We start from the raw sequence: 12,811 nt of genomic DNA on the forward strand, positions 1-12,811 counted from the left end.
TTTTAGAGAAGGATCCATGTGCTGCTGAGGAGAAAGTGTATTCTCTCATTGAAAGGTGAAATATTTTATATATGTTAAGTCTAAATTATTGATTGTATTGTTGAGTTCTATATTTTCTTCGTTCAGCTTTCTTTTGGTAGATCAGTGGTAAAAGAGGTGTGTTAAAGTCACCCAAAATTATTCTATTGTGGTCTATTGACTCTTGAACTTTAAAATAGTTTGTTTGATGAACATAGATGTCCCATTGTTTGGGGATATATATATTTATTATTGTTAAGTATTGTTGGTGTATAATTCCCTTGAGCAGCATGTAGTGTCCTTCTTTATCCTTTTTGATTGACTTTAGTTTGCAGTCTATTTTATTTGACATGAGGATGGAAATTCCTGCTTGCTTCTGGAGTTCATGTGAGTGATATGATTTTTCCCAACCTTTCATCATCAGTCTTTGGATGTCTTTTCCTATGAGATGAGTCTCTTTGAGGCAGCATATTTTTGGGTCTTTTTTTAATCCAATCTGCAAGCCTATGTTTTTGGATTGGTGAGTTGATGCCATTAACATTCAGAGATATTATTGAAACATGATTTGTATTCCCAGCCATTTTTGTTTATTTTTGGTATTTAATTTGACTTAGTTTCTCCTTTGATAGGCTTTTCCTTTAGTGCAATACCTCCCTCTGCTGATTTTCATTGTTGTTTTTCATTTTATCTTCATGGAATATTCTGCTGAGGATGTTCTGTATTGAAGGCTTTCTAGCTGTAAATTCTTATAATTTTTGTTTATCATGGAAGATTTTTATTTTATCATAAAATCTAAATCTTAATTTTGCTGGATACCAAATTCTTGGTTGGCATCCATCTTCTTTCAGAGCTTGGTATATGTTGCTCTAGGATCATCTAGCTTTCAGAGTCTGGGTTGAAAAAATCTGCTCATAACCTAATTGGTTTCCCCCATATGTAATCTGATTCCTTTCTCTTGTGGCTTTTAATATTCTCTTCTCATTCTGTATGTTAGACATTTTTATTATAATAATGTGCTTTGGTGTGGATCTGCTGTGATTTTGTACATTTGGCATTCTGTCAGCCTCTTGAATTTGATTTTCCAAATCATTCTTTGGAAAATTTTCTGATACCATTTCATTGAATAGATTGTTCATTTCTTTGGTTTGGAATTCTATACCTTCCTCTATTCCAATGACTCTTAAAATTTGGTCTTTTTGTGCTATTCCATATTTCTTGAATGTTCTACTCATGGTTTTTTACCATTTTGACTATGTGGTCTACATTCTTTTTAAGATTATATATTTTGTCTTCATTGTCTGAGATCCTGTCTTCCAAATGGTCTACTCTGTTGGTGATTCTTCAATTGAACTTTTTTTTTTTTTTTTAATTTCAAGGATTTTGGTTTGTTTGTTTACCTCTATCTCCCTATTGAAGTAATCTTTTGCTTCCTGTATTTGTTTATGTTGCTCTTTGTCAAAATGATCTTTTTTAATATTTGTTTTTTTTGTTTTAGGTGGACACAATATCTTTATTTTATTTTTATGTGGTGCTGAGAATCAAACCCAGTGCCTCACGCATGCTAGACGAGCACGCTACCACTTGAGCCACATCCCCAGCCCCTCAAAATGATCTTTTACTGCTTGTATTTGCTTTTTTTATATCATCTTTTAATTCACAGAACATTTTAATTATGTACATCCTGAACTCCTTCTCTGTAATTTCTTCTGCTGTGCTGGCCATGGATTCTAATAAGTGGTATCTTGGTTTGTTTGGGGCTCTTTCTTCCCTTGTGTTTTCATGTTCTTCATGTGTCTTCCCTTCTAGCTCTGCAGATCCAAGGTGTTACCATTTTTACCCTAAGGCTTATAGTGCCCCTGTAGGGTACCAATACCTCTCCTTTGAGGGGAAGGGCAATGTTAATAGATCCCAATATAAACAATATACAGCTTTAAAACAAATAGTTGCTATTAAGACATTTACAGTTTAGTCACAATATACAGAAATGTTGAATTCAATTATTATCTACAATATAATCCATAGGTTTGTAAAAGGGTTTACATTTTCTGACAGTGGACAAAGAACTGGGGGTGAGTTGTAGGATGATATGCTAAGGAGGTAGGAGGTGAGGATATAGAGTTATTATATCCTAAGAAGTGTGAAAGAGAAATCTAAAGAAGAAGGTTAGTAGCAGGAGAATAGAGAGGAAGTAATTTTAGGTAGACAAGTGGGAACTATGTAGAATACATTTAAAAAACACATGCATTAAGAAAAATTTAAAATGTTAAAATGGTAAAAATCGGTGGGAAAAAAATATATACAACACAACTGTAATACACTATTCAGTATCCCAGTCCTCAAAATCCCAATTCATGCAAAGTACTTGGTTTCACATATGTTGGGGATGAGGGAGGGAAAATAAAGAGGGAGAAGAAAAAGGAAAGAAAAATAATCTTGAAGGAAGAAATCAGAAATGTTTTGGTTGGAGATCAGGATCTTTCCTCCTTCCCTTCTCATCCAATAGGAGGGTTGTCTGTTGTTAGCTGGTACCTCCACCCTCAGGACAGTGAAGGAAATCAGGGAGGGAGGGTTGGTCCTGGGAGGAGGGCACCAGAAATTAAAGTGTGGCACCCGCCAGTCCGCAAAGGAAGACTGCACCTCAAGGATCTCTTTTTGGGCCCACTCGTGTGATGTGAGCACCTGGACTTATCTCCTTATCTCATTTGAAGACCTCCCAGGTCCTGGTCTCTATGTTAGTCTCTAAACTCTATCACACTCACCCTCTCCCTTACTAGTTCATAATAAGGGACATTTTTCTCTGGGGATCTTGTGTGGGGCACTTTGGGCATGTTACAAGAGCTGTTTTGTGTTGGGCAGTCACTGTGCTGAGCTAGCAGCTGCTGGGGGAGGGGGTAGAAACTGGGTACCTGGCTGAGGGCTCACTAGGTCCAGCAAAAGCCCACCAAACAGCTGATGAAGGCGTGGCAATGGAGTCAAAAAGAGACCTCCAAGGGTCAGTGACAGAGAACTCAATCCACTTTATTATTGCATAGGCAAGTTTTATGCAAAGTCTGTTACTGGGCAGATTCATCTGAGGGTCAAATAACCCAATGAACTAGTGACATGCTTACGAGTGGCGGCCAATGGTCTCAAAGGTCAATGGCAGAAAAGCAGAAGGAAAGAAACATGCTGTGCACCTGAGGGAGGCCAGGTATGGTGATAGGGCTGAGTGCAGGTAGTGTGCTAACCACTGTATCCGGGTTCAGTGTGCTGGACCCTGAGAGTCCCTCACATAGGCCACATAGGCTGCTTTCCAACTCATGGGCCCAGAACCTGGCCAGCCAGAGTTCCAAACTGGGACTTGCCCCCACTAGAGATGGTGATGAGGTGACCCAAGATGGAGGCAGCTTCTTTCAGCATGGGGTGTCAGGTCAGGTGGGAGGAGCTGGAAGATGGCAATGAATGATATGTTCAGAGACAAGCTGGCTGTCTTCAGAGCCTGTGTGAAGTCCCCAGGTGCAGGCAGGCTACTGTGCATCAGGGACTATCTCCATTGCTGTGGAGTCCCAAGATGGAGCCTATCAGGGGAGCCCAACATTAGTAGATGGAGGTCCACACAGGAGTGGTGGCCAGAGTTCCCACACGGGTAGCTTCCAGGAGTCCTGTGTGGAAGCAGCATTCTGGATTTCTGCTCATGTGGGTGGCCATAAGTTCTGCACAGGTGCTGATGCTGGTGGTCCTGCTTGAGCACCCAGTAGTTCTGCATGGGTGAGTAGTTGGGAGACCTACTCTGACGCTGAGGCCTGGAGCCCTGCATGCACACAGTGGCCATTATTCCTGTTCAGAAGCAGAAAAATCACTTGCAGAGAAGCAGTATACTCTCACTACTTGGGTCCCAGGTGACAGAGTGACACAGAATGTGCCTCCTTCTGGCCCATCTTCTTGGATCCCCTCCACAGTGAATTTTTATAGCAGCTATGATGCTGACATGGCTTGAAGCTTCCCACATCATTGCTCTGCAAACAGGAGTCCCCCTCCTCTGCCTAGAAAAGTATCTGGGGAAATGCCAGGGGCCTTTGTTCCTATTTTTTTTAACTGTTTTGTTTTTTTGGATGGTGGAGCACATATGAATTTGACAAAATAATGGGTTTGGGCATGTTCATACATGCATATAACATAAAATGATGAAATTCACTCCCTAATGCCCCTAATACCTATACCTCTACGCACACCCATCAGAAGAGGACCTTCCTCAAATCACATTCCCACACAGTACACTGGTAAATAACCAATTCACATGGTCAGGTGTTCCTTTTAATGGTAGGATGATTCTGTAGCTGGGGTCAAGGTTGGGAACTGGTATCTCAGTGTGCATTATTGAGGTTGGGATAGAAGCAGCACTCTAAGGTGAAGACCATTATAAGCTCTCTGGAAAAGCAACAGAGAGCTTCACAAAGCAGAGCACAAAACGGCCAGCAGGCCAGAGAGCTGTGCAACGCAGTGGAGCCTTGGGGACAGATAGGGAGTAATGCATGAGCAGTCAGAGGCTATGTCCCAGGGACTTTGCCCGTGACTTCCTCCTTTCCTCATCTCCACTGTGTGGTCAATGGGAGGGTTGATCCCACTGATGAGCAACGTAAGGATCACCCCAACAGAGCTGTCATGTGTATTTGGGGCAAAAATGGGAGTTCATAACCCACTTGAATCAAATGTATGAAAGATGATATGTCATGAGCTTTGTAATGTTTTGAACAACCAATAAAAAAAATGCCAAAAATAAACAAAAATGACTGGGAATACAAATCATGTCTCAATAATAACCCTGAACGTTAATGGCCTAAACTCATATATGTACACATATACACTTATATATAACTTACATAAACTTATATAAAAATTTAAAAAATTAAAATTTTTTTTAAAAAACTTAGGAAGCTCACCAGTATCTGGTGAACATGCCTCTCTGCTTCAGTATTTTCTCTTTTACTTTAGCTTTGGCAAATTGGTTTCCAGTGGCCTCAGTGTGGGTCTGCTCACATTGATGGTTCTTGGAGTTTGTTCGGTATCTTGGATTAGAACATTCAAATACTTGATCATATTCAAGATTGTAGAGAACTTTTATCTTTCCAATAAACTTTTGTCATTTTTTTTCTTTCTCGAATCTCTGGGATTCTCGTGTTTGTCAATGCTGACATCCTGAATGACTTTAGGTTTTTTTTAAGATTCCGAGGTTTTGTTTTGTTTTGTTTTGTTTTGTTTTGTTTTTTCCCTGAATTGCAGACTCGGCAATGTCAATGGATCCTGCTCCACATTTTGTGATTTTTTTCAACTGCCTGTTCAAACCTGTTGTGAAAACACCAGTGAACTTCTGAGTTAATTGAGCTTATCAACTCTCATATTTCTCTTTTTTTATATATACATTCTCTCTCTCTGTTGATGTTCTCAATTTGCTGATCATATTCTAGATTTTCTTTGCACTTCATCCAAATTTTCCTGGAGCATGTTGGAGACAGCTGCTTCACAGTGCTGGTCTCTTTTCAGGTGGGGCCCAATAGGTCACTAGGGTCCTGAGGAGGAGGAGGAGGAAGGAGGGTAAGATTTAGGTAAGGACATAGGATGAGGGAGGGAAGAGGGAGGAGGAACAGGAGGATGGGAAACAAGGGGAAGCAGCCCAGGCAGCCCCCTGGGTGTGGAGAGCAGGGAACAGCCGCCTAAGGAAACAGCTCTCACGAGGACCCCTGGGTGGAGGCCCAGTGACAGTGAATTTTGGCTCTGATTGTCACGACCATGACATGATAGATTTCTGTTGCTGTGGGCACTAGGTGGGCAGTCCTTTGTCACAGCAGCATTAGAAACTTACACAAGGTGGTTGTACTGTGGGGAGATATGTGAGGGGCTTCAGCAATGTTTCATTTCTTACTTGAGCTGCACGTTCATTGCGGTATGCACCATGATCACTCCAGGCTGAGGAAACCCCATCATGAGCTGGAATCTCTGTGGAACAGGGAAGCTGAGCCAAGATTCATGTCAAATGCATTTCCCACTAACTGTACCCACCACTTCCCCAAAACTCAGGAAACCCAAGAGCCACAGGACCCCACACAATGTCATGGTCCATGAAGGGCCAGTAACCTAGTGGTCAGAAAAGGAAGACCCACAAATAGTTGATGTCACATGAGAGCTTAGGGAGGGTTCAGGCCCTCAAGTCCCCTCCCTCCACCTTGCTCAGGGCTCTGGGCCTCAGGGGCAGGTGTCTCACAGTGTGGAGGTGCAGGCCAGGGGAGGCTCAGTGTGAGGACACGCCCTGTGCTGAGCTCAAGGCCACTCTGTGGGCACTCAGTCAGTGACAGGCTTTGCTGATGCCACGTGGTAAACCAAGAGGATCCCCCAGGATGAACAGTGACCACCCTGTGTCTCCCCCCAGGAGCAGCTGCACAGGAGCTGCAGGTGATCCAGCCTGAGAAGTCAGTGTCTGTTGCTGCTGGAGAGTCAGCCACTTTGTACTGCTCCAAGACTTCCCTGATCCCTGTGGGGCCTATGCATTGGTTTAAGGGGTCAGGGCCAGGCCGGGAGTTGATCTACAACTTCAAAGAAGGCCACTTCCCCCGAGTCACAAATGTCTCAGATGCCACAAAGAGGGACAACAGGGACTTTTCCATCCGCATCAGTAATGTCACCCCAGCAGATGCCGGCACCTACTACTGTGTGAAGTTCCAGAAATCGACCCCTCATGATAAGGAGTATAAGTCTGGACCAGGCACCGAGTTGTCTGTGCGAGGTGAGTGCAGCTGCCTTCTCCTCCCTGGGGTGGGACAGGAGGTCAGGGGTCATGCCCTCCACCCTGGGAGCCACAGCTGAGAAGCAGGAGCAGCACTGGGTGCTCATGTCATGACCCGCTGTCACCCCTTCTGCAGGTCAGGGAGGCAGAGGCCTGTGGAGGCTGTGCTATTAGGTCCAGGCTCCATGGCTGGTAAATGGGGGGCATCTGCACCCCTCACCTGCCTGCTCCACAGCCCTGACCTTTTCCAGTCTGGCCTGCCCTGTGGCTCCCCAGCTGAGGGCTCTGAGGGTTTGAGGGACTTGCCAATCACAGAGCCAGAGCATGTCTGCTGCCTTCAGAGAGCATTGCCTTTGTATGGATGAGTCTTCTTTTTTGCCACCAGCACCCAAGATCCACTATGTACCTGTCTACACTCTGGATGGTCTGGAATCAGCTGGGAGCATCATAGGCTAAAGGTCCTCTCCCACCAGGCTAGTGTTCCTGTGCCTTCCTTGAGGACAAGGCCCTCCAGAGCAGGGAGGGGGCAGGGCATGCTTTCCTTCCTTCCCCTCCTGGAACAGCACCTGAGAGGATTCTGACAGGCTCCAGTTCCCTGTAGACCTGGGGCCCTGGTGGAGGAGCTGCCAAGAGGTGGGGCCTTTGCCCTGGGTCTGCATGTGAATCCCTGTGTCTCAGGGACCAGCCCTCACAGGCCCTGCTGGGCAGGGGCAGAACTGGGTCACTCACCAGGCAACGTTCCCCATGTATGTGACACAGGGGTCCCAGTTCAGGAAGCACAGGTCCTCCCTATGTGGTTCCTTCAACAGGCCCTGCATGCCCCTCCTAAGCCATGAGGCTGAGGTGGTCAGCACACATGGACCTTCACACCTGTGACCACCCCTGTTGACCTGGGGAGCTGGAGGCCCAGGCAGCCCTCTCACACAGCACATTAATGCCAGGAGGAGACAGAGCCCAGACCTGACTCCAGCCCAGGCTCCTGCTGCCCTGGGAATAGACACTGTCCCCACAGAGGAGCCAGGGCACAGGAGGGGCTCAACACAGACCTGACCTGACCCACTGGGCAGGGAGCTGCGTCTCTGTTCCTCCTCCTTCTCCCAAGGGTCAGGAAGCCACTCACGTGCACACCCTGAAGCCACAGTGAGTGGAGATCCTCTCCTGAATGTTGGCCATGATCTCCTTCCATAGGGAGATGCCCCAGCAGGACACACGGAGCTGCTCTGTTGTTTGAACAAGGGCAAAAGCCTTCTTCCTGTGGAGATGTTATATTTTTTCTTACTGTTGTGGTGGGTGGGGTCGGGGGCTCCCCACTGGCTGTGCATAGGAATCATGTGAGAAACTGAAGACAAAAACTCCCAGACCCAGGATTTACCTTGACGTTTTGCTTTTAAATTCCAACATGAATCTGGGCATCTGAAGATTTTGCTTACTCTAGAAGGTTCTAACACACAGCCCGGGCTCTCGACTCCTGAGATCCATGTCCTTAAGACACGGAAGGGAAGCTGGTGTTTTTTCCTTTGGCAATACGGGTGAGCACAGGAGTCCTTCTCAGGTGTTCCTGCTCTCTGGGCCCTTGGCAGGGTCTCCCGACAGAGCCCGCTCAGATCCAGCGTCAGCCTGGGGCCCACATCTGACATGAGTCTGTCTCTGAACAGGAGCTGGAGCCACTGAGTCCTGGCTCTTCAGCACACAGCGCTCCCTGCCTTGATGACCCAAAATGTCACTGAGGCATCTGTCCCTTGTCCCTTCACAGATCCCAAAATTATGGAAACAGCTTCTCTGGATGAAACCCCTGTGATGTGTTCATGATGTGAGAAGCACTTTGCCACCTTGTTTCCTGTGGGGACTCTTAAGAGCACAGGGAGAGGGCGGGGGTGCAGCTCAGTGGTGGACACCTGCTGAGCATGCCTGAGGCCCTGGGTAGACTCTCAGTACCTCCCTGGGGGGCTGGGGGGGACAAGAAAACAGGTGGAGCACCATCATCCAGGGATTTCTTCTCCTCCTCTCACACAGGTTTATTCTGTGCAGGGCTCCTCCACAGGTGGTTATGAATTCACCCCAATTGTTCTTCTTTCCACAACATACTATGGGTCTCACCTGGGCCAAGGCCTGATTTCTGCTCCTCCTCTCTTGGCAGATGCAAGAACAGGATGGAGACTGTTCCTGGGGTCCCCACTGCATTTGTTGCTAAACAATGAATGTGTGGGTTTAGAAGGTGACAATAGCAGCCACAGATGTCATTTATTGGGCACCTACTCCATTCCAGCACCGTCCCTTGCCTTCACTCTAGTCTTGCAGGGTGGTGCTTTAAGAATTCTCTATAGAAGGGGACACTGAGGCTCAGCAGAAAAAGAACAGGTGTTACGTTGTCCTCCTGTGTGGACGAGAGCAGTCTGCTCTATCCCCTCTCCCCCAGCCTGATGCCCTTGGCTGGCCATTTCCCTCTCTGAGTCTTGTCTCACAATGGGCTCTCACTAGCACCCCCTCATGGAACAGGTGGTTATCAAGATCTGAGGGGCTCTGGGGGCTCAGGGCAGCATCAGGATACTGATTAGCTCCTGATAAGAGGCCACTAAATGGAGTCTCTATCCCCTGTAGTGTCTTCCAGGCTGCTGGGGTCTGGATGACTCCACTTCTTCAGTGACACCCTGCATATTGCGACCTCTGAGTGTTGGGTGCATGTCAGGCAGTGAGGTCAGTATTTGAGGATACAAACCTTCATGATTTTTGCTGCCTGGTGACAGCTTTAGAAGGTGTTGAGTGGTGATGAACAATCTGGAGACACCAAAGGATCCATCTGAGGACCTGTCTACAGGCAAGCAGTCTCCTGCTACTCTCACCTGAGTGCCCTCAGGACCTGCTTAGGGGCCTGGGTCTGCATCTCTTGTAATTAGCCATCAGTTATGAACTTAGCCCTGCGGCTTCCTCTGCACTCAGTGACCTGTGACTCCAATGCCAATTGACCCAGAGAAGCCCAGATTCAGAAAAAGCTCCCATTCATCCTCTCCTTCTCAAATTCAGGTCTTGGCCCAGGTGAGTCTCATGGCATACGTGTGGAAAGAAGAACAATTGGGGTGAATTCATAACCACCTGTGGAGGAGACATGCACAGTATAAAGTCTGGAAGAAGGATGGACCTCGGTTTGTTTTTGTTTGCTTTGTTATTGTTACTCAGGATTGAAACCAGGGGCACCTTAATACTGAGCTTCATCCTCAGCCCTTTTTATTTTTCATTTTGAGGCATGTTCTTGCTATGTTTCCCAGTCTGTTTGGGACATTGCAGTCCTCCTGCCTCAGCCTCCCCAGTCTCTGGACAACACACCCTACAGTTTGCTGAGATTCCAGGGACAGCTCTGTGTGACCCAAAGCCAGCTGTGCTCAGTGTGGCCTGGGAGGAGATTTGCCAACCACCCCACTCCACAGATGAGGTGCTGGCCCAGGTCTCAGCATAAAGAGCTGGTTCCCATGTTCATTTTAGTGTCCTGGTACTATTTGTCCCCTGCATTTGTTTTTAAATATGACCCCCCTTGGTGTCAAGCATTCTAGGGCAGGCCAGCAGGAAAACGTTGTTAACAAAGAGTGAGACAGGGCTGTGAAGTTCTCCCTGGGCCCAGGTTGGTAGCAGTGTCCTGGTGCTGAGAGGAAGGCTCTGACCTCAAGCCTGGAGCAGCACCTGGGCTGACGTTCCTCACTGTGTTGCTACATAGTTGGGCTCACCCAGGGACTTGAGGGTAGGGACGCCACACAGGGATCAGCTCAGCACCCAGAGAGCTTTATTAGGAGCATTTAAAAAATCATGTCTTATCATTGTGGTTGTAGCCCAGTGACAGAGCATGTGCTCTGCATGCACCTGGGCTCAATCCCCAGCACAGCAAATAATAACACCAACAATCACGACGGGGATGATTGTCAACCATGTCACCGGTTTGTGGGAAGCAGGGGTTTCCCAATTACCTGACTCGTCTGTCAATCCCCTTCACAGCCAGACCCTCTTCCCCTGTGGTGTCGGGTCCTGAGACGAGGGCGGCACCTGGGCAGATGGTGAGATTCACCTGCAAGTCCCACGGCTTCTTCCCCCAGAACATCACCCTGAAGTGGTTCAAAAATAGGAATGAGCTCTTGCACACCCAGACCAGCGTGCACCCCACAGGAGAAAGTGTGTCCTACAGTGTGTCCAGCACAGCCCAGGTGACCCTGGCCCCTGGAGACATCTACTCTCAGGTCATCTGCAAAGTGGCCCATTTCACCTTGGAGGGGGGCCCTCCTCTTCATGGGATTGTCAACTTGTCTGACACCATCCGAGGTACAGGACCCTACTCCCTGCTCCAGCCCACACTGGCCACCCAGCCTGCTGCTCCCCAGGGGCCTTTTCTCCAGGACCTCAGTGGCTTGGGGTCTAATTCCCAGCAGTGTTGCCACCTGCCATCACATGTGGACTCCTGCCCCGTGGCCAGCATGTGCTACTGGCTTCATTAAATTGACCAGTAGAAACTACCACTGCTGAATGGGGGGTTCCATCTATTCTGCTAAACTTCTTTCAGGCCAGAATTCTGCTTGTCAACCTCACTCACTTTTACCCTCAGGGGAGCTGCTGGTCACTTGGCACCTGTGGGTGGCAGGCCCTGTGGTTAGTGATTCACACCTGTGCAAACCCTCAGTGTCTGAGCCCCTCTGCATGCCTGGCACTGTCCCGAGGGAGGCCCCTGCCATGCTGGGAGGAGCTCAGCATCTGTCCCATAAGGCCACAGCTTCTGCCTGTGCTGTTTCAGTTCCACCCACCGTGGAGGTCACCCCCCTGCCCACCATGGCAGGGAACCTGGTGAACATCATCTGCCAGGTAATGCAGTTCTACCCCCAGAGCCTACAGCTGACCTGGGTGGAGAATGGAAATGTGTCCAGGAAAGAAACAGCCTCGACCCACTCAGAGAACAAGGACGGGACCTTCAACCTGATGAGCTGGCTGCTGGTCAACACCTCTGTGCACAGGGAGGACGTGACGTTCACCTGCCGGGTGGAGCATGACGCACAGCCAGCCACCACCAGGAACTACACCCTGCAGGTCTCTTCAAGCTTCAGGGAGCAAGGTATGGACAACACCCCTGGTGAGGCCTCTCCCAGGAGATCGATTGCTTTAAACTTCATCTTGACTCTGTGTGTTGTGTTGTGAGAGCAGTGACCCCCCTTCCCACAGGGCACCCAGAGCCTGGGAACAGCAGCGTCTTAGTCAGCTCCCCACACCCACACTCTGAGGGTCTCCTCTGTTGGGTTTGGCACACATCTCATGGGGCCTTCAACAGGGACACTAAGGAGGAAGGGGGGGGATGGGCCTGTCCTGGCAGCCGCCTCTTGCCTTCTTCACCTGCCACTTGTCAATTCTAATTGTTCTTGCCCTCCACCTGTCTTTTTACCCACTATGGAGGTCATCTAAAAAAGTGACACAGAACCAGGTGTTTGTCACCTGCTAAGTAAAGAAGTGTTATCCCCTGAGCTTGCATCTGACCTGGCTGGAGAATGGAAGTGTCCAAGATGAAACCACCTGAGTCATCACAGAGACCACGGACAGTACCTGTAACCACATGAGGGGGCTCCTGGTGAATTCTTGTGCCCAGAGTGGGGATGCAGTGGTCACCTGCTAGCTGGGACATGAAAGGCAACCAGCTACCTCCAGAAACCATAGGCTGGATATCTCCACCCCCCAGAAGAAGCAGGGTACAGACACCTCCCTGGCCAGGCTAGATGTCCAATCGCAGCCACTCAGGAGGCTGGTGCAGGAGGAAGGCAAATTCCAGGTCAGCCTATGCAACTCAGCAAGCCCCTAAGCAACTCATAGAGGCCATGTCTGTAAATAAATATTAAAAAGGGCTGGGGACATGGTTGAGTGGATAAGCACCCCTGGGCTCAATCTCCAACACCAAAAAGAAAAAAATTCTCCTTGGTGGAATGTCCACTTTAGCTGACTGGGTCTTTACTATCTTCTATCTTTTTTTTTTTTTTTTTTTTAGTGCTACACGTACTATTCCTATTCACTATAGAATAA

At 48.0% G+C, this 12,811-nt stretch overlaps 1 protein-coding gene across 2 annotated transcripts in view; it reads left to right on the plus strand.

Moving 5' to 3' along the window:
* Positions 1–12,811, plus strand: part of LOC114106986 (signal-regulatory protein beta-1-like) — a 71,200-nt gene that overhangs the window by 23,557 nt on the left and 34,832 nt on the right. For both annotated transcript variants that reach the window (XM_071608811.1, XM_027954230.3), the window contains exons 2-4: positions 6,422–6,775; positions 10,757–11,077; positions 11,544–11,858. In XM_071608811.1, coding sequence (XP_071464912.1) covers positions 6,422–6,775; positions 10,757–11,077; positions 11,544–11,858 — 990 coding nt within the window. The remainder of the gene's footprint in view (positions 1–6,421; positions 6,776–10,756; positions 11,078–11,543; positions 11,859–12,811) is intronic.

This window comes from Marmota flaviventris, chromosome 2 (assembly GCF_047511675.1).
Source record: "Marmota flaviventris isolate mMarFla1 chromosome 2, mMarFla1.hap1, whole genome shotgun sequence".
NCBI lineage: Eukaryota > Metazoa > Chordata > Mammalia > Rodentia > Sciuridae > Marmota > Marmota flaviventris.